General features: G+C 39.6%; 1 protein-coding gene across 1 annotated transcript; it reads left to right on the forward strand.

The window, feature by feature from the left end:
• The first annotated feature begins 5,264 nt into the window (after positions 1 to 5,264).
• LOC111910338 (protein BIG GRAIN 1-like B) lies at positions 5,265 to 7,063 on the forward strand. Its single transcript, XM_023906166.3, has one exon. The coding sequence runs from the start codon at positions 5,592 to 5,594 to the stop codon at positions 6,870 to 6,872; it is 1,281 nt and encodes a 426-aa protein (XP_023761934.1). The 5' UTR covers positions 5,265 to 5,591; the 3' UTR covers positions 6,873 to 7,063.
• The last annotated feature ends 15,439 nt before the right edge of the window (positions 7,064 to 22,502 follow it).

Below are 22,502 nucleotides of genomic sequence, written 5' to 3' on the forward strand. Positions count from 1 at the left end.
ATCGAAACTGATTCTTGAGGGCAATCCCTACTGAAATGACCCATCTATCCGCAACTGAAACATCCTCTCCCTATCTCCCGACAACCTCTCGTATAGTTCCTCCCATACTTGGTAAAACAGCCCCGACCCCGCTAACCTCCCAACCGTGAATCCTAAGTCTTGGGTCTCTTCTCCTGGTACACTGCTGTCTGAACATGCTATGTCTTCCTTTTCCTGAGGTGCCCAAAATCAATCTCCTGCTCATGGGCTCCAACAATCACATCATCCAGGGTCTTGCACCATGACATGTTCACAAACTACAACTCAGTAAGCGTAATAGGTTATGCAATCAATTCCCAACAATTCCTTGTCGCATTATGCAAGAGACCCAAGGCAAACTCGACCTTGGCTCTTATGGGATAAGGACTAGTTCAGAAGAAACCTTCCATCTCCATAATCCAATGCGAACTCAAAACCCTGACAATCCTCCCACCAATTGGCTCATCACTAGAGGTTGAACCAACACCCGAGCCTTCTCCATGTGTGCCCATCACCATTCTGAAAAGCAATCATACACTTGATCAAAACATACCCAAATAATCATCTTCCCACCGGCTTCGTAGATTCCATTGTAATATCCCAAATTTAGGGCGAGATTTTTCCATTTAATTAATTAGGTAATTAATAACCAACTATATAAATAAATAACTAAAATAATTAAAATAACAAAAATTAATCATATTAAAAAATAAAGTAAAATTTAGAAGATTAAATGTTGAATTTTCAACAACTGGAAGTTAAGGAATAAAAGAGTCAAAATAGTAAAAGTGTGATTAACCAAACGGTTGACCCACTTTGAATGAATTTGGATCATTAAATTTATGTAGTGATGTAGAGGGACTAAAAGAGTTAACTCCAAAATTTAAAATCCATTAGTTAGTGTATTAGGACCTTTATTCTCAAAATATAAAGAGGGGTGGGTAGAAATCAAAAATTAGTTCATAAGATGCACTCATTCCCCCATTTTAGACATAACACAATTAGAGAGCTAGAGGGAAGTTAGATATGGCAATTCCATGGAGAAACATTATCTAGGGTTGATTTCAAGCAAACATAGAGCAATTGGTGCGAAGCGTGAAAGGAATATAGGGTTTTAAGGTACAATTTCTCACCCATTAACCATAGGTCAAATTTGAAGCTTGGATGAAACCTCATCTCGATTTCATGATGAATTATTGGCTATGGTTTCGTTTTCTAACCATTCTAAGATGGATGATGTGGCTATAGACCCAAATCCATTATCCCTTGATGATTTGGTGTTTGAAATGAATATTGTCTCAAGAAATGTAGGTCCTTTGACTTATTTGACTCGAAAAGATGTGAAGTATGAGTGGATGGAAAAACAAAATGAGAATTTAAAGAACTAAAGAATTAGTGTGCACCCACGATCATATTTTGCATATTGTAATCCTTTGTATTTTTCCTACTCATGTTCTTGATGAACATTTGAGCTTGTTAAATCAAGTATTGAAAAGTTTATTTGCTTGTGCTATTTATTAGTCTACAACATTTATTTTGCCTTGAAATTTTTGTGTTAAAAAATGGTTTTGGGGATGATTGGATATGACCTTAAACATTAAGTGTCATCCAATATATCTGACCCATATGGCCTTAAAAATCGCATATATGCTTGTATATGAAGATTAGTTAAAATTTATTAGACTACGATTATTGCAAAAACTATATAGGTCTTATATTTGACTATTATGACTTATAGACTAATGAGAGATCCTCAAAGGTGTTAGAAGAGCACATAAGCAAGTTGATTCAGCTAAGAACATAATATTTTTACTATCCCCATCAACTATACACCCATCTTTATGAATATGGTGCTTACTTTTTACTATATGTAGATGTTTGTGCATGTTATAATAAGTTACTTAAGATACATTTTGAAAGGGGGACATATTTTTGAATAATATGTTATATTTTTAAATTTAATTACAATGCGACATAAATTATGAACATGTTTCATTAATATGAGGGTTATGAGTGAAATAACGAGTGTTGTCTAGACATTAAACAAGTTAGATGACATTCTACATCCCCATTCTAACACTTACACACGGGTCATACAAGCTTGTGTGCTTTTTGTATGTATCTTATTGAGATACATGCCTCTGTTGGATTTTTGGTTTGTGCTAGGACTCCAACATGCTCATACAAGTGTATCCACTTGAAGAGTATGAAAAGAGACATGGACAAGTGACTTGGGAGGGCCGAACGGGTAGGTCATACATATGTCCATTTTGGATACATTTCATATTATACTTTCGTTTGTCTCAATATATGTAGTGTGTTTTCCCAAATATTTACTAGTCTTTTTAGAAAGTGTTATGAGTGTAAAGGAAACGAGGTTTTATTACAAACTTTTGAAATGTTTGATGTTTGTTTTTCTAGGCCTGGTTGCCTTGTGTAACTCAATAGACTTTGTGGCATGATGAACTCTTTATCAAACGACGAACAAGGATAGTGAGTAGTTAAAGAATGAATATTAGAGAAGATTGTGGCATGTTGTATAAATTGCAACACAATTTTGTTACATTTTCTCGAACTAAACAATGTTTATGGATTTTTTTTTATATAGTTTGATTTGTTTTGGGACTTTTGCATATATTTTTTTTAAGTGTTGACCTTTTATGGTTTTTAATATCTATTTTAAAATAGTCATACGATGAATGTTATATATATATATATATATATATATATATATATATATATATATATATATATATATATATATATATATATATATATATATATATATATATATATATATATATATATATATATATATATATATATATATATATATATATATATATATATTCTAGATTAAATCATTCGATCAATTTATCATCATCTATATAAATCGTTCTTTATTTACTATTTTCTTAAAATGATTGTTGTTTAAAGAGACATGTAAAAAGATAAAATAAATGTGTCCTTAATGATATGATGTAAAATGGTGTATTTGATGATATATTTAGGAGAGTGTTGGACCATGGATAAGGTCTACGAGTCGATCATGATATACAATATGATCTACGATATATATATATATATATATATATATATATATATATATATATATATATATATATATATATATATATATATTCACACATTTCATTGAAATCTTTCGATTGTGATGCTAACTGAAGATGAGTATGATTAGATTCTGACGATTTTCTACGTTATTTGCTTTTATTGAAGTTTATAAATTTCAAATTGTAGTGATTTTAGTAAATTTGGTGTTAATGGTATCGACTTTTTATGGTATTATAATCATGTTCGTCCTTGACCGACTAGATACAATGTTATACAAAAATACTCAAAACAATAAGGATAAATCAAGTTTCAGGTGAGACATACATGATATGCGAGAGATCAAGGTGTTTTGATAATGATATAATTGAACTTAATTCGAAAATGACATCGAAGGATATTTTAGTTGTCATTAGTGGGTGGTGCACCAAACCTATTAAGAATAAATGTAACAAACTAACATAGTTATTTGCTCATGTTTATTCAGATAATCCCCCAAAGGGAAAAAAACAATTACTCTATAGATAACATTTATTGTAGACTAACTCATTTATTCATTCAAAAAGTCCTTAGTCCTTACAGGGCCGGTCCAAACGTATATGGGGCCTGGAACGAAAAGAAAAAAAATGACCCCTCAAAAACAAATATTATAAAGATTTAAAAAATATCATTTATTCTTCACTATAAACGCATACAATTTGCAATAACAAACATGACAAATTGTTTATATTTTAAACTAGTTTGAGTTTGAACAAACTTTAGGCCCTAAAAATTATCTAGGTATTAATTTTTTTTACATATATAGGGGTGTTCGTTTGGATGGATCGGTTTGATCCGATCCAATCAAGTGAATCCGAATAGATTTCGGTTTTCAAAACATTGATCCAAATAGTCCAAACTAAATTTAAATCCGATCCAATCCAACCAAATTACAATTCGGTTGGATTGGTTTTTACAATTCGGTTTTCAAGAGACAATGCATTTTGAAACTATATAACTTGAATATTAGCAAAATCTATAAAGAAACTATTTTTTTATAAATTATAATTTATGAACAAATACTAAGAACATATATTATAGTTAATATTTCATTGACAAAAAGCTTTTGATAAGAAATAATTTTAAAGTAGTATATTCGATGAAAATTTATAATAACTAAAAATACTAATTTAGTAAATTTATAAATTGTTAAAGATACATATGAAAAATAGATAATAAGTTGTTATTCGGTTTTTTTGGACCATTCGGTCCTTAGTTTATAAACCAAAACCAATCCGAAATTCAAAATAATAATTTGGTTTTGTTGAAAACCAATCAAAAAATCCGAATATCCGAACGAAATATTCCGATCCAAATTGTCCAATTGGACAATTCGGTTTTATCCGAATAGTGAACAGCCTTACATATATATACAAATAGCCCATAAATTTTGGGCCCCCTGAAGACGTGGGCCCTGGACGCTCGCCCATGTTGTCCACCGTCTGGACCGGCCCTGGCACAACATATTGTAGTTTAATACTAATACTTACATATAAAAATACCACATGTTTAAATAACACCACCTTCTTAAAGTTACGGGCATACGCCATACGGCCTAATCACATCCAATTTTAGTAATATAAATTCTGAATCCACAAAAGTTCAAGCATATTGATTAAATTTTGGTGGGCTTCATAATTTTCTTTTCTAATTTAAAACCAATCATTCTTAATGTTGAGGATTACAATGAGATCATGACATCAAGTAACTGAAATTCCTTGGCATAATCTTGTTAAAAAAATGCAAAGCTGTTGAAATCCTTATCCATCTATTCAAGTGGATTTTTGAGAATGTAAAGAAACAATTAGTCATGTGTCTTCACATTTTGCCGATAATTTATAATCTAACATTCCAAGTAAGGGACTCGTTTAAAACAAGAAATGAGATTTTTTTTTTTCATGAACTATCATTAGTTATGGTCGATTATCTATTTATATTGGGTGATTCATTAAACAAAAATGGAGTAAACTTGCTGGTTTCACTATATAACAGGGACCATTTATGTAATATACTCTAAAAAATATGATAAAAAGCAAAATAGAGTTGTAGAGGGGGATAAAGTAAACATACCTCACAATTATATCTCTGCGCCGTAGTTCCTAAGAAAAAGGCAATCGAATTCCAACGTCCTCCTCTGCTCTCTTTATAAAGCCAGCATACAGCATAATGTGGTGAGAACCACCATTAACCACTCTCTCTTTCTCTTTCTCTTTCTCTTTCTCTCTCTATCTCCCGTCATCATCAAGAAACCCCTGTTTTCCATTTCACTTCAGTGGGTTCTCTACAACCCAAATCATTCACTCTTGTCCACTGTGTTCCCTTCTCAATCTCCATCTTCACTCATTGCAACGACACGCAAATCACCCGTTGCCCTTTTTTACCCATACTTGAAAATGTGTTCCCATTTGTTTTTATCTTGATATCTGCTGAATATTTTCCACTTGATTCACATCGATTGAGAGATCATGGACACTACTACAGGTAGGTATCAGTATAGAAATAGACCCGTGAGAGATAATCATCCCTCTTTCTCGTCTTCCTTGCTCGATGAGATCTACCGTTCCATCGATGAGCGAGATGACCGAGAGTTGATGGTTTATAGAGAATCCAAGAGGGAGAAACACAGCAGTTTCTCCATTAAAGACTGCTTTCATGATAATGGTGAAGTTCAACAACAGAGTCGGATTCAGAAATGGATGGACAAAGAAGTGCACGAAACAATTGTCGTTAGAAGAAGATCGGGCGCCGATTACAATAGAAATTCTCAGCAAACCGAACGCGACTCCCGTTACTTCAATTCGAGCTCCAGCTCTTCCGATTCAAGCTGTGCCGGAGGTTTTTCTTCGTCGGAAGCTGAATCAGTTTACGGCGTATCATCAAGGCCTAAACCTATCCGTATAACCACGAATCGAAATGATGAATACAGCACGAGAGAGAAACAGAGGAACACTTATGGCCAAAAGTACCAACTCGAAGATTACCAATCAAAACCAAAACACGAAGGCAAGTTCGTGAGGACAAAATCGAGAGCAATGAAGATCTATGGCGACCTAAAGAAGGCGAAGCAACCAATTTCTCCAGGGGGTCGGTTGGCAACTTTTCTAAACTCACTTTTCACTACAGGCAACGCGAAGAACACTAAGCTTTCATCCTCCTCCGCCGGAGGTTACGACGACGCCATCGATCACATCGACAGAAAATCAAAATCCGCCAATGCATCAACATGTTCATCCGCATCGTCATTTTCTCGATCGTGTTTGAGCAAAACTCCATCATCCAGAGGAAAATTGAGCAATAACAAAATGAGATCTGTGAGATTCTACCCAGTGAGTGTGATCGTCGACGAAGACTGTCAACCGTGCGGACACAAATCTCTGTACGGAGAAGAATCAAATCTACCGACAATCAACTTTGTCAAAAATCCTATTACTGAAGAGTTTAAATTACATTCAACTGAGAAAACCCGTCGCATTGAAGAAGCTGCAAGGGAGTTGTTGAGGAATTACCAGAAAAAAGTGGAATGCGAGTTCGATTTGATCAAGAGCAATGTTAAAGGGAACAACGATATAAACATGAACTACGACGACGATGAAGATGACGATGCCGCCAGCCATACCAGCTCCGATCTTTTCGAGCTCGAGAACCTTTCTGCAATCGGAATGGAAAAATATCGAGATGAATTGCCGGTATACGAAACAACTCATTTGGATACGAATATAGCCATAGGTAAAGGCTTCTTCATGTAATTGAACAAAAAATTAGGTTATTGTTAGTTATTTTGGTGTGTTGGGGGGGTTTACGTGAAGATAAATTAGAAGTAAAATAAATTCTCTTTTTTTGTTATATTTGAATTAGGTAAAAGGTATGTTTATGAAATGAAGTTGTATTTCTTTTATCAATTTAGGTTGCAAAATGAATTGCTCAGATTATGTAGTTATGCTTCAAGACCAGTAAATTTATGCATTATTTTATTAATTAAAAAAATTCATTTTGTAGTATAGATTAATACAAAATAATTTGAATAAATGACACAAAAAATACTCTTTTTACAACGAAATTTGATGTTTTTTTTTGTGTCAATTTTGACATTGTGTTTTTCAATTTGTTATCAATTTTGACATTGTGTTTTTCAATTTGTTACAATTCTGACCACTTGACCGATTAATCAGGTTACATGCTGACGTGACATGATAACGTGTTAGTTTTGATGACGTTGTATGCTGACATGATATGCTGACGTGTCAAAACTGAATTTTTTTCTCATAAAAAACATTAAGTTTTTATTTTTTTCGATTTTGATATTAAGTTTAATTTTTTATTTCAACTTTGACACTATGTTTTTTTGTTCCAAATCGAACATTATTTTTTCCAATTTTGTTCAATGTTGACAATTTTCTATTTGAAACCGTATAAATATTTTTTTTAATACATTTAAACCGTATAAATATGTTTTTTTTTTCATTTAAAAACCATAGTTTTGTATAGTTATATAAAAGTTTTATTTTATATTAAATATGCAACTTTAAAATGTGTTTCGAGGTTTGGAGGTGTGTAATCAATCAAAACTCGGATATCAAGTTTGCAATCCATCAAATTTTTACATCTTATTAGAAGCTTATGGTTTGTTTAATTCTCATGATATAACTAATGCTTTGAATGTAAGAAAAAAAAACACCTTGTATTTAAATAAAAAATATGTTTTTTTAAACGAAAAAAATATTTTTATACGGTTTAAAATGTAATAAAAAAAAATATATTTATGCGGTTTCAAATGGAAAATAGACAAAATTGAACAAAATTTGATAAATGATGTTTGATTGAAACAAAAAAAACATAATGTCAAAATTGAAATAAAAAATTAAATTTAGTGTCAAAATCGAAAAAAAAAGTGAAAACTTAGTTTTTTTTGTGGAAAAAAAATCAATTTTGACACGTCAGCATATCATGTCAGCATGCCACGTCATCAAAACTAACACGTCATCATACCACGTCAGCATGTAACCTGGTTAACCGGTCAAGTGGTCAGAATTATAACAAATTGAAAAACACAGTGTCAAAATTGACACAAAAAAACACGATGTCAAAATCGAATTTCTGTGTACAAAAAAGTATTTTTTGTGCAATTACCCAAATAATTTTGTTACATAAATAAATGATTAATGTTTTAGGATCCATTAAAAATACTCCGTTTATTATTTTTATAGTTATTCTCATTCAATATGCAAATATCATTTTTTGGTTATTTTAAATTAATTTCTTTTTCACTTGTAATTTTTCTATTTTAATAATTTTCACATAAAATTAAATGTAGTAATAAATGAATATCAATTTCATTAATGGAGTTATCTTTTTATTTCAAAATTCTTAAATTAAAGCTCATTAATTTATTTTGTTTATTTATTTAAATTTAAAAGATAAAAAAATCAATTTTAATAATTCATTATGTTTCTTATTTTCTTATAAATCTAAAGTTCTTAAATATTTAGACATTTATATTTATTTATTTTTTTAATTAATCCATGTAATACATGGGTCTTACACCTAGTTTAGATAATATGTTACTTATTAACACATCATCAATGATAACACATTGTAAAAAAATCATTTTGTTCGGATAGAAGATATAGTTATATATCCATTAGAATTAAGGAAAATAATTCAAGAGTGTAACTAACTATTGATTTTGTTCATATTTGATCCCTCTTTTTTGTATGCAATATACCATCGCACGAGTTGTTTGTGTTTACCATAATCATTTTGATCGACTATTGATTTTGTTCACATTTGGTCCTCCTTTTTTGTATCCAATATATCATCCAACTTGTTGTTTGTGTTCAACATAACCCTATAGTCGGTCAAAAGGGTTATGGTGAACAAAAACAACAAGTTCGATGATATATTGCGTACAAAAAATAACCAAAATGTAAACAAAATCAATAATTGGTTATCCTTATGAGTCATTTTCATACACAAAAAATCTACATCTTTCAACTTTCCGCTATCAATTAACTTGCCCAACAACTTTTCTAAGGCAGGTAAGTGTGCTACTACCACAACCCTGAGGTATGCCCACCTGGCACTACGGTGGGTGTAACATCCCAAAAATACGAGCCAAAAATTTCATTTTTAAAACATGTACTTAGCAAAACATTAGGAATAAAACGTTCAACGATCATATCATTTCACAAAAGATATTGCATGTCTGGAAAACATTTTTATAAAACATAAAAGTGTCAGAGTACAAATCCCCAGGAAGATCTCATAATGCGGAATACAAAGCATGTGTGTGATGTATTGCTACCGCGCCAGCTCCTTCCCCTTCGAAGAAGAGATACCTGAAACCAAAACTGAAAACTGTAAGCACGAAGCTTAGTGAGTTCCCCCAACATACCACATACCATACAATCACATAACATACATATATTGTCAGGCATATCTGGGTGTCCGACCTACCCCTTTGGCCCTCTCGACCGGATACTGGCTAGCATATCTGGGTGCTGGCCTCCCCTTCGGTCCTCTCGATCGGATACTGACTAGCATATATGTGTGCTGGTCTCCCCTTCGGTTCTCTCGACCGGATACTGACTAGCATATCTGGGTGCTGGTCTCCCCTTCGGTCCTCTCGACCGGATACTGACTAGCATATTTGGGCGCTGGTCTCCCCTTCGGTCCTCTCGACCGGATACTGGGGACTATTTCACCCCCTACTACTACCACATAACACATAGCACATAATCTATCTAGCATGGCTGGGCACGACCGCCCCTTCGGCCCTATCGACCGGTAACCTGGGGACTATCTCCCCCTACTATCACTAGCGCATATCATCATATCATATTAGCACATAAACATATTACAGGTAGTAGCAACCTTAGATGAATATCACAGAGACAACCATCTATCATACAACTCCTACTGGTGGGCCGACATTGTGGCTGTAGACCCACCGCTACTGGAAGGTAACTCACCTCAAAGTAGCTGCTGATCTGTGTGGGAACTGACTATCTCCTGCTGCTGCTGCCCGGGAATCCTCCGGCTATAATCTCCACCAAACACTCAGTCAATTACTGCTAAACGACCTCAGGGTAAAATGACCATTTACCCTTAACCAAACCAAGAGTCAAAGTCAAAGTCAACTTCCAGTTGACCCGACTCGCCGAGTTGGCTTGCCAACTCGCCGAGTCCTTATTCATTCGATTGACCATCATCCCGTCTCTACTCGTCGAGTTAGGCATTGACTCGACGAGTTTTCCTTCTAAACCAAGGTCCAATAGTCCTTCATCCTACTCGCCGAGTTGTATGAAGAACTCGCCGAGTTCATCTTCATCCGAAGAACATGCTATGCTGAGACTCGCCGAGTTGTATGAACAACTCGCCGAGTTCATCTTCATCCGAAAAACATGCTATGCTGAGACTCGCCGAGTTGTATGAACAAGTTGCCGAGTCTGTTCTTGAGGCAAGAATATTGCCTTGAACTCGCCGAGTCAGGGCATTGACTCGCCAAGGTCCAATAGTCACACCCCATGACTCACTACTCCACCCCGCAACCACGAAAAGGGGGAAAACTCGGGGACTCGCGACTCGACTTGCCGAGTCCGATGAACGACTCGCCGAGTCTGTCACATGCAAATACTATATACTCGATTCTGCTTGAATCCAACGCATGTCATTCATAGATCTGGGTTTCTAGGGCTTGATTATCACATAAAGTTTCCAACTTTACGTGTAAATAAACACCAATGAAGGTTTTAGGGCTCAAAATGCACTAAAAGAGTAGATCTAGGGCTTTCATGCAATATGGCTCCATAAAGGCAGTAGATCCAAGCTCCTGGAGCTCAATCATGCCTAGATCTAGAGGCTAAACAACTTATTACAAACCCTAATACACAATAAAGCTTGGGGAAAGGCTCAAGAAGGACTTTCATGGAGCTATAAGGGACTATAAGCATGAAAACAGAGGGAAATCGAGTTATACCTCAAGGAAATCACTGAAGTAACACCAAGATGCCTGGCCTCCTTCTTCTCTTCTTGATCTACTCTCCTTTCTTCTCAAAATCTTTAAGAAAACACACCAAAATGCTTCAGTCTCACAAGGAACATAGCTTGGACGAAGTAGAGAGCTCTGAGGGTGAAGGGGGCGAGCTTGGGGGCGGATAAGAGGGTTTAAATAGGGTGCAAACCCTTGAAATTTAGGGTTTCATCAGACAGCAGGGACTCGCCGAGTCCAAAATATGGACTCGCCGAGTCGTCAACTTAAACGTGTTCCATATCCCGTCTCTACTCGGCGAGTCGGGCCTATAACTCGTCGAGTCCAAGGCTAAAAATGCAAAACACTTACTTAGATTTACATACCAGAAACCAGGTGCTACAAATCTCCCCCACTTATTTTGGACTTCGTCCTCGAAGTCTGCTGCTTGATCCTGAAACAGCTCGGGTTAATGCTCCATCATTTCTTCCACCGGCTCCCACGTCCACACCGAACCCTTTCAGTGTTGCCATTGCACCTTCACTAATTCCACCTTCTTGTTCCTCAGATCCTTCGACTTCCGGTTGAGGATTGCGACTGGGCGCTTAATGTAATTCAGGCTGTCATCAACCTAAATATCCTTTAACGACACCACTACTAAATCATCCACTAGGCACTTCTGCAGCTGGGAGACATGGAAGGTGTTGTGGATCTGACTGAGCTCGGCTGGTAGATCCAGCCTATAAGCCACCTTGCCCACCCGGGCTATAAGCCTGAATGGACCAATGTATCTCGGGCCCAACTTGCCCCGCTTCCTGAATCAAATGACGCCTTTCCAAGGCGATACTTTCAGGAGAACCATATCCCCGACCTGGAACTCCAGGCCCGATCGACGCTTATTGACGTAGCTTTTCTGTCGACTCTACGCAGTCTGAAGCCTGCTTCGAACCTGCTGGATTCTCTCGGTCGTCTTGAGCACCACCTCAGTGCTTCCCATGACCCTCTGTCCAACTTCACCCCAACATATTGGGGTCCTTCACCTCCGTCCGTACAACATCTCAAATGGAGGACGGTCAATACTCGTGTGGTAGTTGTTGTTGTATGAGAACTCAGCCAAGGGAAGATAGGTATCCCAGCCAAGGTTCTAAAAAGCTCGCCATGGCTCCGCCATGGCGCACCACGACTCCAAGGCTTGCACCTGTCGCCAAGCTTTGCCAAAACGCCGCCTTAACTCATATATGTGTATAAAAATGAATAATAGTTGAAAATACATATAAAAATATAAATTATATAGAAAATTGCCGCCTTAAGTCACGCCTTACAAACGCCGTGACTCGCCAAGGCTTGAAAAAACTTGAGGCTTGACATTGCCGCCAAGTCACGCCTTACGTTATTTAGAACCTTGATCCCAGCTACCACCGAAGTCTAGCATGCATGCCTGCAACATATCCTCCAAAGTCTGGATGGTCCGCTCACTCTGACCATCCATCTGCGGGTGAAAGGCGATGCTAAAATGCAGACGAGTGCCCAACTGATCATGAAACTTCTTCCAAAACCTGGAAGTGAACCGCACATCTCGGTCTGATATCAATGACACTGGCACCCCGTGCCGTGCCACTATCTCCCTGATATAGATATCGGCCAACTTTTCGGTCGAGATGCTCTCTTGGATCGGAATAAAATGGGCGCTCTTGGTCAATCGATCCACGATGACCCAAATCGAATCTACTCCACGCGCAGTCCTGGGAAGTTTTGTGATAAAATCCATCGTAATATCTTCCCATTTCCACAACAGGATATCCAACGGCTGCATCTTTCCGTGCGGTATCTGGTGCTCGGCCTTGACCTTCCTGCAGGTCAAACATCGCTCGATGTACCAAGCCACATCCTGCTTCATGCAGGGCCACTAGTAGTCTAGACGAAGATCCCTATACATCTTCATCGCTCCAGGATGAATGGAGAATCGAGATTTGTGCGCCTCCTCCATCAAGATCTGGCGCACGCCTCCGTGATACGGCACCCACACCCTACGGTGTAGTGTCAATAATCCTCGGCTATCATAATTGAAGGAGGCGACTTGACCCACTATTCGCTCGCTCTTCCGATGCTCCTCCTTCATAGCCTCCTGCTGAGCTTCCTGAATCTACTCTAACAGTGGAGTCACCACCGTTATCCTCATACACACGTCCCTGATCGGTGACGCCTTACGGCTAAGCGCATCAACCACCACATTGGCCTTCCCCAGGTGATAAAGGATCTCGCAATCATAGTCCTTCACCACGTCCAACCACCGACGTTGCCTCATGTTCAGATTCGGCTGATCCATGAGATACCTCAAACTCTTGTGGTCCGTGTAAATAGTACATCGAACCCCGTAGAGGTAATGCCGCCAAATCTTGAGGGAGAAAACCACCGCCCCCAACTCTAAATCATGTGTCGGGTAGTTCGCCTCGTGAGGCTTCAGCTGCCTCGAGACATAAGCAATGACATGCCCCCTCTACATCAATACTGCGCCTAAGCCTGAGATGGACGCATCACAGTATACCACAAAATCCTCTACGCCCTCGGGCAGGGCTAAGATTGGCGCCTCGCACAATCTCTGCCTCAGAATCTCAAACGCTGCTTGCTGCTCAGGCCCCCATCGAAAGACCACGGTCTTCCTAGTCAACCGTGTCAGGGGTACGGCTATCTTGGAGAAATCCTGAATGAATCTACGATAGTAACATGCTAATCCTAGGAAACTCCGAATCTTGGATGGAGACTTCGGAACCTCCCATCTCATCACGGCCTCCACCTTGGCCGGGTCTACTGAAATCCCGTTCTGGTTAACGAGGTGCCCAAGAAACTGCACCTCACGCAACCAAAACTCACATTTGGAGAACTTGGCGTACAATCTCTCCCTCCTCAAGGTCTCCAAAACCTCTCTCAGATGCTCCTCGTGCTTTTCCTGCGTCTTGGAATAAACCAAGATGTCATCAATGAAAACTATCACAGACCGATCCAGCATCGGTCTACACACGCGGCTCATGAGGTCCATGAATGCGGCAGGAGCATTGGTGAGCCCAAACGGCATCACCACGAACTCATAATGGCCATAGCGCGTCCGAAACACGGTCATCTGTACATCCTCCTCTCTGACCCTCATCTGATGATAACCTGAACGCAAATCGATCTTGGAGAACCAAGATGCTCCCTGTAACTGATCAAAGAGGTCATCAATCCTCGGGAGTGGGTAACGGTTCTTCATCGTTACCTTATTCAGATCCCGGTAATCTATACACATCCGATGCGACCCGTCCTTCTTCTTCACAAACAGGATCGGGGCTCCCCAGGGTGAACTGCTCGGTCAAATAAATCCCTTGTCTAGCAGCTCCTACAACTGCGTAGACAACTCCTGCATCTCGGGAGGAGCCAACCGATAGGGTGCCTTGGCTATCAGAGCCGCACCAGGAACTAGGTCGATCCTGAACTCCACCTGACGCTCCGGGGGTATTCCAGGAAGCTCCTCCGGGAACACATCAGTGTAGTCTCGCACCACTGGAACCTCGCTCACCGTCACCTTACCCGTCTCCCGGGTATCCATAACGTACGCAACATATCCCCGCAACCCTGCTGAAGGTAGCGCCTAGCCCTTGCTGCTGAACATACAGTGGGTCCACACTGTGGCCTCTCGCCGTGGATCACCAACTCTCCCCCACGAGGGGTCCTGATCCGCACTAGCTGCTGTGCGCAATCTATCACCGCCCCATTAGGGCTCAACCAATCCATGCCTATAATCACTTTGTTCCCACGCAACGGAATGGGATCCAAATCCACCAGGTAGCGCTCCTCAAATAACCCCAGGACACAATCTCTGAACACCGATGATGCCTGCACCGATCGATCATCGGCAATCTCAACTTGTAAAGGACAATCCAACATGCCCGAAGACTCAGCAAACCTCTTGCTAAGCGCAAGGGAAACAAATGATCGGGTGGCACCCGAGTGAAACAACACCTGAACAGGAATACCGTTCACATGGAACGATCCTAATGCATATACACAGAGCACATATCAATATCATAACATCATAAAAATAACATAGAGGGAAAGAATCATACCCGTCACCACATCGGGTGCGGCGCGTGCCTCCTCGGTAGTCAGCTGAAACGCCCGGCTCCTCACCACTGGAGCCTCCACCTTGCCCTGCCGGCCTTCTGTAATCCGCAGGGTAGCTGGAGCTGGCGCCTTAACCGGCGCTGATGCTGTCAACTGGGGGCAATTGGCCTTCTTGTGGCCCCTCTGGTTGCAGTGGAAACATAACAACTCCGACGTCTGAATCACAGGTGCAGGGGAGGTACAATCCCTGCTGAAGTGCCCAGGCTTGCCGCACTTGTAGCAGCCTGGTGATCCCATCTTGCACACTCCCTCGTGCGCCTTGCCGCATTTCCTGCAGCGGTGCCGCCCCTGTTGGCCTTTCGGCCCCACATCTGGTCCCTTGGGCTTCTTCCCCGAAGCCCCCATAACATGCCCCTCTTCCGCCTTCCTCTTCCGGATGTGCTCCAGATCTATCTCCCTCTCCCTTGCCCTGGCAATCATAGAGTCCAGGATAGGGCAAGCTGAAAAATTGACATGCTCCCGAATATCAGCTCGTAGCATGTCATAGTAGCGGGTCCTCCTCATATCCTCGTCACCCGCGTACTGGGGCACCAGCAATGCCCTCTCCCGGAACTTGGCGGTGATCTCCGCCACAGTCTCTGGCGTCTGTCTCATATCTAGGAACTCCCTGGCCAGCTGCTGAAGCTCGACAGCCGGCGCAAACTCTGCCCTGAACCTGGTCACGAAGTCCGACCAAGTCATAGCCTCGACAGCCGAGGCTCCCAACGAGTCACCAATGGACTCCCACCAATCCCTAGCTCGGTCTCTCAAACATCCTGCTGCAAATCTCACCTTCGACCCCTCAGGGCAGAAGCTAGTCAACTGTGCAGACTCAATGTCTGCAATCCATCGCCTGGCAACTATGGGGTCCTTTGCCCCGTGAAAATCCGGCGCACCACTGCCCCGGAAGTCCTTGAAGGACAGTGTGCGAGATCCCAACTGGCCAGATGCCATGTCGCTCCTGAATGCCCCGAGGTAATCCTCCATCAACTCCAATATCCCTTCCTTGATCGACCCAAAGATAATGGGGTCGACTCAAGGATGCCTCTGGTGATCTCTGACGCGATGAACTCGCATAGCCCCTCATCTACTGGCTCGGAACCTGATCCCGAACCCGATCCCTCTCCTGTACTGCCAACTGCTGGCCTCGAGCGTAGTACCACCATTCTGAAATACATAAATAATAATCGTTAGCGATACTGATACCTCTGGAGGGATCACACCTACTACAAGTTCCCTGGTCTTATCTCGGCCTTCCTCGGTTCAGGTACGGATCGTCTGCTTTCAGTAGTATGGGCCCATACTACCTTCCACATCTATCCGTACCTTATTCAAGGACTGCCTTGACTCCACCAGGCCCCTTTCACTACCGCTGATCACTGCTATACTCATCCTAGGCTTGCCCCAGGAGAATCTCTAACTCCACCCTACCCGGTCCTCAGCTGCTGAAGGTCTCCTTGTAATGCCAATTAGCCATTACTTGAACACGATCACATGTGATGAGGCTCAGATAATCCTTCGAGTAACAGACTCGTCCTTATAACGGTTAGACTCAAACGAGAGATGCGCAATAGGTCCAAATCCAACACTCTAAGATTATTCAACCCTGATCACATGTGACATGACGTATTCACCTAATGGCTAACTCCCATCACTCAGAATCCCACAAAGCACAAAGCAAGCAGCATTCAGACAAAAGGGAACAATCTCAAGCAAATCCGTTCTCATCGAGAGAATCTGAACTAACATACAGTGCTAAACCCATATTATCAGCAGGCTATCCTACTGCTGTCTACTCAATTCTAGCTTGCAATTTTCATACACTGAAGCACATAAAGCAGGCACAGAAGGCAACACTCCTAGATCCTTGGTCCTATTCTAGCATGTTGTTCTACTGAAACTGATAAACATAACATAAGCTTGTATGGGTACTACGGGGAATACTTACTTGAGCTTGGTTGGTCGCGCACATCACACACTTCGTTCCTTCTTAAAACTCTTTACTTAGCTTTTCAGAAAATATTTTCTTCTTTACAATTTTTTAATCCCTCGATTTGAGTTCAGACACCCCCGAAGGTGTGTCCGAATCCCTCAAACCGGGGCTCTGATACCAACTTGTAACATCCCAAAAATGCCAAAAATTTCATTTTTAAAACATGTACTTAGCAAAACATTAGGAATAAAACGTTCAACGATCATATCATTTCACAAAAGATATTGCATGTCCGGAAAACATTTTTATAAAACATAAAAGTGTCAGAGTACAAATCCCCAGGAAGATCTCATAATGCAGAATACAAAGCATGTGTGTGATGTACTGCTACCGCGCCAGCTCCTTCCCCTTCGAAGAAGAGGTACCTAAAACCAAAACTGAAAACTGTAAGCACGAAGCTTAGTGAGTTCCCCCAACATACCACATACCATACAATCACATAACATACATATATTGTCAGGCATATCTGGGTGTCCGACCTACCCCTTTGGCCCTCTCGACCGGATACTGGCTAGCATATCTGGGTGCTGGCCTCCCCTTCGGTCCTCTCGATTGGATACTGACTAGCATATCTGGGTGTTGGTCTCCCCTTCGGTTCTCTCGACCGGATACTGACTAGCATATCTGGGTGCTGGTCTCCCCTTCGGTCCTCTCGACCGGATACTGACTAGCATATTTGGGCGCTGGGCTCCCCTTCGGTCCTCTTGATCGGATACTGGGGACTATTTCACCCCCTACTACTACCACATAACACATAGCACATCATCTATCTAGCATGGCTGGGCACGACCGCCCCTTCGGCCCTATCGACCGGTAACCTGGGGACTATCTCCCCCTACTGTCACTAGCACATAGCATCATATCATACTAGCACATAAACATATTACAGGTAGTAGCAACCTTAGATGAATATCACAGAGACTATCATCTATCATACAAATCCTACTGGTGGGCAGGAATTGTGGCCGTAGACCCACCGCTACTGGAAGATAACTCACCTCAAAGTAGCTGTTGATCTGTGTGGGAACTGACTGTCTCCTGCTGCTGCTGCCCGGGAATCCTCCGACTATAATCTCCACCAAACACTCAGTCAATTACTGCTAAACGACCTCAGGGTAAAATGACCATTTACCCTTAACCAAACCAAGAGTCAAAGTCAAAGTCAACTTCCAGTTGACCCGACTCGCCGAGTTGGCTTGCCAACTCGCCGAGTCCTTATTCATTCGATTGACCATCATCCCGTCTCTACTCGTCGAGTTAGGCATTGACTCGACGAGTTTTCCTTCTAAACCAAGGTCCAATAGTCCTTCATCCTACTCGCTGAGTTGTATGAACAACTCGCCGAGTTCATCTTCATCCGAAGAACATGCTACGCTGAGACTCGCCGAGTTGTATGAACAGCTTGCCGAGTCTGTTCTTGACGCAAGAAGATTGCCGTGAACTCGCCGAGTCAAGGCATTGACTCGCCGAATTCCTTCATGGGTGAGTCTGGCTTCCGACTCACTGAGTCACACCCCATGACTCACTACTCCACCCCGCAACCACGAAAAGGGGGAAAACTCGGGGACTCGCGACTCGACTCGCCGAGTCCGATGAACGACTCATCGAGTCTGTCACATGCAAATACTATATACTCGATTCTGCTTGAATCCAACGCATGTCATTCATAGATCTGGGTTTCTAGGGCTTGATTATCACGTAAAGTTTCCAACTTTACGTGTAAATAAACACCAATGAAGGTTTTAAGGCTCAAAATGCACTAAAAGAGTAGATCTAGGGCTTTCATGCAATATGGCTCCATAAAGGCAGTAGATCCAAGCTCCTGGAGCTCAATCATGCCTAGATCTAGAGGCTAAACAACTTATTACAAACCCTAATACACAATAAAGCTTGGGGAAAGGCTCAAGAAGGACTTTCATGGAGCTATAAGGGACTATAAGCATGAAAACAGAGGGAAACCGAGTTATACCTCAAGGAAATCACTGAAGTAACACCAAGATGCCTGGCCTCCTTCTTCTCTTCTTGATCTACTCTCCTTTCCTCTCAAAATCTTCAAGAAAACACACCAAAATGCTTCAGTCTCACAAGGAACAAGGCTTGGATGAAGTAGAGAGCTCTGAGGGTGAAGGGGGCGAGCTTGGGGGTGGATAAGAGGGCTTAAATAGGGTGCAAGTCCTTGAAATTTAGGGTTTCATCAGACAGTGGGGACTCGCCGAGTCCAAAATATGGACTCGCCGAGTCGTCAACTTAAACGTGTTCCATATCCCGTCTCTACTCGGCGAGTCGGGCCTACAACTCGCCGAGTCCAAGGCTAAAAATGCAAAACACTTAGTTAGATGTACATACCAGAAACCAAGTGGTATAGTGGGTGTTATAACACCATAATGGTTGGTGTTTTCTGTGTGGTGCCCATCACCGTGGGGTACACATGCCCCGCACCTTCTATCTTCTCTGCGTCTGCTGATTTTCATTTACATATATAAAGTATTTTTAAATAAGCGAGATGTACAAGCTAGTAATGAAAGACAGTGAGAAATAGTGAGAGTTGCTTATTTACCTATAGTTAAGAGGATGAGAGGAAAATTATGTGGCACTGATGTGACAACAAATAAGAAATGGGGAGTGGGTACACTCACCAACCTAAAAAATTATCACGAAACAGAAAAAGTTGCAAAATATATTTGACAATAAATTTGGGAAAATGACTCATGAATGTAACTTACTTTTGATTTTGTTCACGTTTAGTCATTTTTTTTACATAATATGTAATTGAACTTGTTGTTTGTGTTCACCACAACCTTTTTGACCAACAATCACATGTGATAGTCTGTCAAAAGGGTTATGGTGAATACAAACAACAAGTTTGATAATATATTGCATAAAACATGATCAAATATGAACAAATTGGTTACCTTACTGAGTCATTTTCCCTTAGAATTATAAGTTGTTTTAAACAGGAAATAGCATAACTCAAATATGTATTTTATTATGTAATAACGTGAACATTTATATGAAACATGAGATTATTTTTTGTGAAACAAATAAATAAACACTATACTTTATAAAAACTTAATTATATATAAAAAACTTATATATTACTTTAAAGAAACTCTTATAGTTTTCTTAGTTTTATTTGGCCTTTTCGATAATTTTTCGCTTTTATATAACTATTTTCATATAAAAAAACCTCAACCTTTTAAAAAACTCACGTTTTGCAAACTTTTTTGTTTCTTTAGTTTTGTATTTGTTTTTGTTTTGGTTCATAAGTTTTTCATGTTGTATATAATGTTCTTGATAATTTTTATTTTTCACATTAAAATCTGAAATAGACATTTGATTTTTCAAACAAAAATAAAGAATGTCGTGTCTAATACTTGTGGATGAAAGTATCATTCTATATGATATTTAAAACAATCTAAGATGCCAAACACCAATATATGTTTGGAATCTAATTTCAGATTTCATGTTATTACCAATAAAAATATTTTCAACCTTAGAAGTGATTTGATCCATATTAATTTTTGTGTTCGATTCTTGTTGGTAAAATGCATATCAAATTTTATTTAAAGGATACTCGAAGATTGTAACATGTAAAGACCATAGGTCTAAGTTGGGCTTGCATCTTAGCTTGTTTTAAGAATCAAACAGAAAACCAACTTTCAAATGTTAATGTTACACTAGTACAAAATTGGGTTATGACGTTGGTTTTTGAAAACTTGGTCTTCTTGGTTTTCATATTTCTCATTACTAAAGGTCATAAACTAACTCACATGATTGTTTCCATGACAGTTTATTGAAAACGAGTCACCATTGCACATCAGACTTCACACATTCATGTCGGTTTTACATAAAAAAAGTGACAATATGTGCGACAGTCTAAAATGGTGGGAAAATGTCCTCTTTAATAAGGGGTTTTGTTATTTTATATGTTCATTTACCTTGTAGCGGTTATTAAGCGAGACATAAGGTGTTAAAGTTGATGGGAAATCTAAGTTACAACTACAATGCCATAAACAGAAAACAATCAAAACAATTCTAATTAATTAGGGCACATGCAACCTAGTTTTGAGCTATGCCTTTCACATATAGCAACATACTATGAATCACTAGCATAGAAAACTTTCCTATGAATGAAGTAGTTCATAAGATAGGAAAACCTAACCTTTAGATTATTATAGTAAACAATCTTGAATCCTTCTTGTTCAAAACTTTGGCAGCTAGCACCACAAGCGCCGTGCCTCTGATGGTTCACACCCAAGGCTAGTAACTAAGAATTATGGAGAGGGAGGAGGAGAATTTCAGCTAGAAGTCTCTTAGGGTTATGAGTGCTGAAAATGTAAAGGCCAAGGCGCCTTATATAGGTGAGGCAACTTAGAGCCAAAGATAGGGTTTAAGGGTGGAAACCCTAATCCCCTTTGCTTGGTGACCAAACAGCCTACAGGTGTCCATCCAACAGTCTCCCACTTAGATAAGTATAATAACTATAACTGTTGGTATAATCTTCCAAATTGATTAGCAAATTGTAGCTACCAAAAGTTGTTGTCGAACTCTGATCTAGTCTGTAACATGTCCTAATATAAGTGATCATATAATCCTCCGTTCTGCAAGATATCATAAGGATATGAGACATGGAACAAAATTAATCTCATTGTCCAATACTTTGTTTCCCTATTTCTGATTTGTAATGACATAGAATTTAAAATCGAACACATCAATCAAGTCCTGTCCGAGCCCGACACTATAAGTTAACACCAAATCACCGAGGGGCCCAAATATATCGATTTTCCCCTAAAGGGAAAAAGGAACATATAACCTTTGAATTATATTGTTGTACTATCTACTCATCAAATTGTTCACAACAATACATTTTATAACATCAAGTTATGGATGCGTTTGCGTATCTTTAAAGCACAACCAACTTGTAAACTACAACTCATATATTTCTTTTTAAAGATTATAAGATATTATTGTCTCAGAATTACTCGTGATAAATTCCATGAAAAAATTCTCTAAGTGTGGGTTAATCAAATACTTAAATTCTCCATTTCAAAGTACTCATGAATATTGCCGAATACTTATTGCCATGTTTGAAACTCTTCAAACAATCTGCAATTCAACTCATGACAGTCTTGGTTCACTACTTACCTCCAAAAGTATGACTGAATGTGGATATTTGAATAATCTAATTATTCATGAAGTAAAACATGAAAAAATGAAACACAAATAAATAATAGACAGAAGGTAGTAATCCAACTCACAAATAAATCTACAGTACTTAAT

Source organism: Lactuca sativa, chromosome 5 (assembly GCF_002870075.4).
Source record: "Lactuca sativa cultivar Salinas chromosome 5, Lsat_Salinas_v11, whole genome shotgun sequence".
Classification (NCBI taxonomy): Eukaryota; Viridiplantae; Streptophyta; class Magnoliopsida; order Asterales; family Asteraceae; genus Lactuca; species Lactuca sativa.

Excerpts from the sequence above, each read along its gene's own strand:
- LOC111910338 (XM_023906166.3), top strand. The coding sequence starts at position 5,592 with ATGGACACTACTACAGGTAGGTATCAGTATAGAAATAGACCCGTGAGA.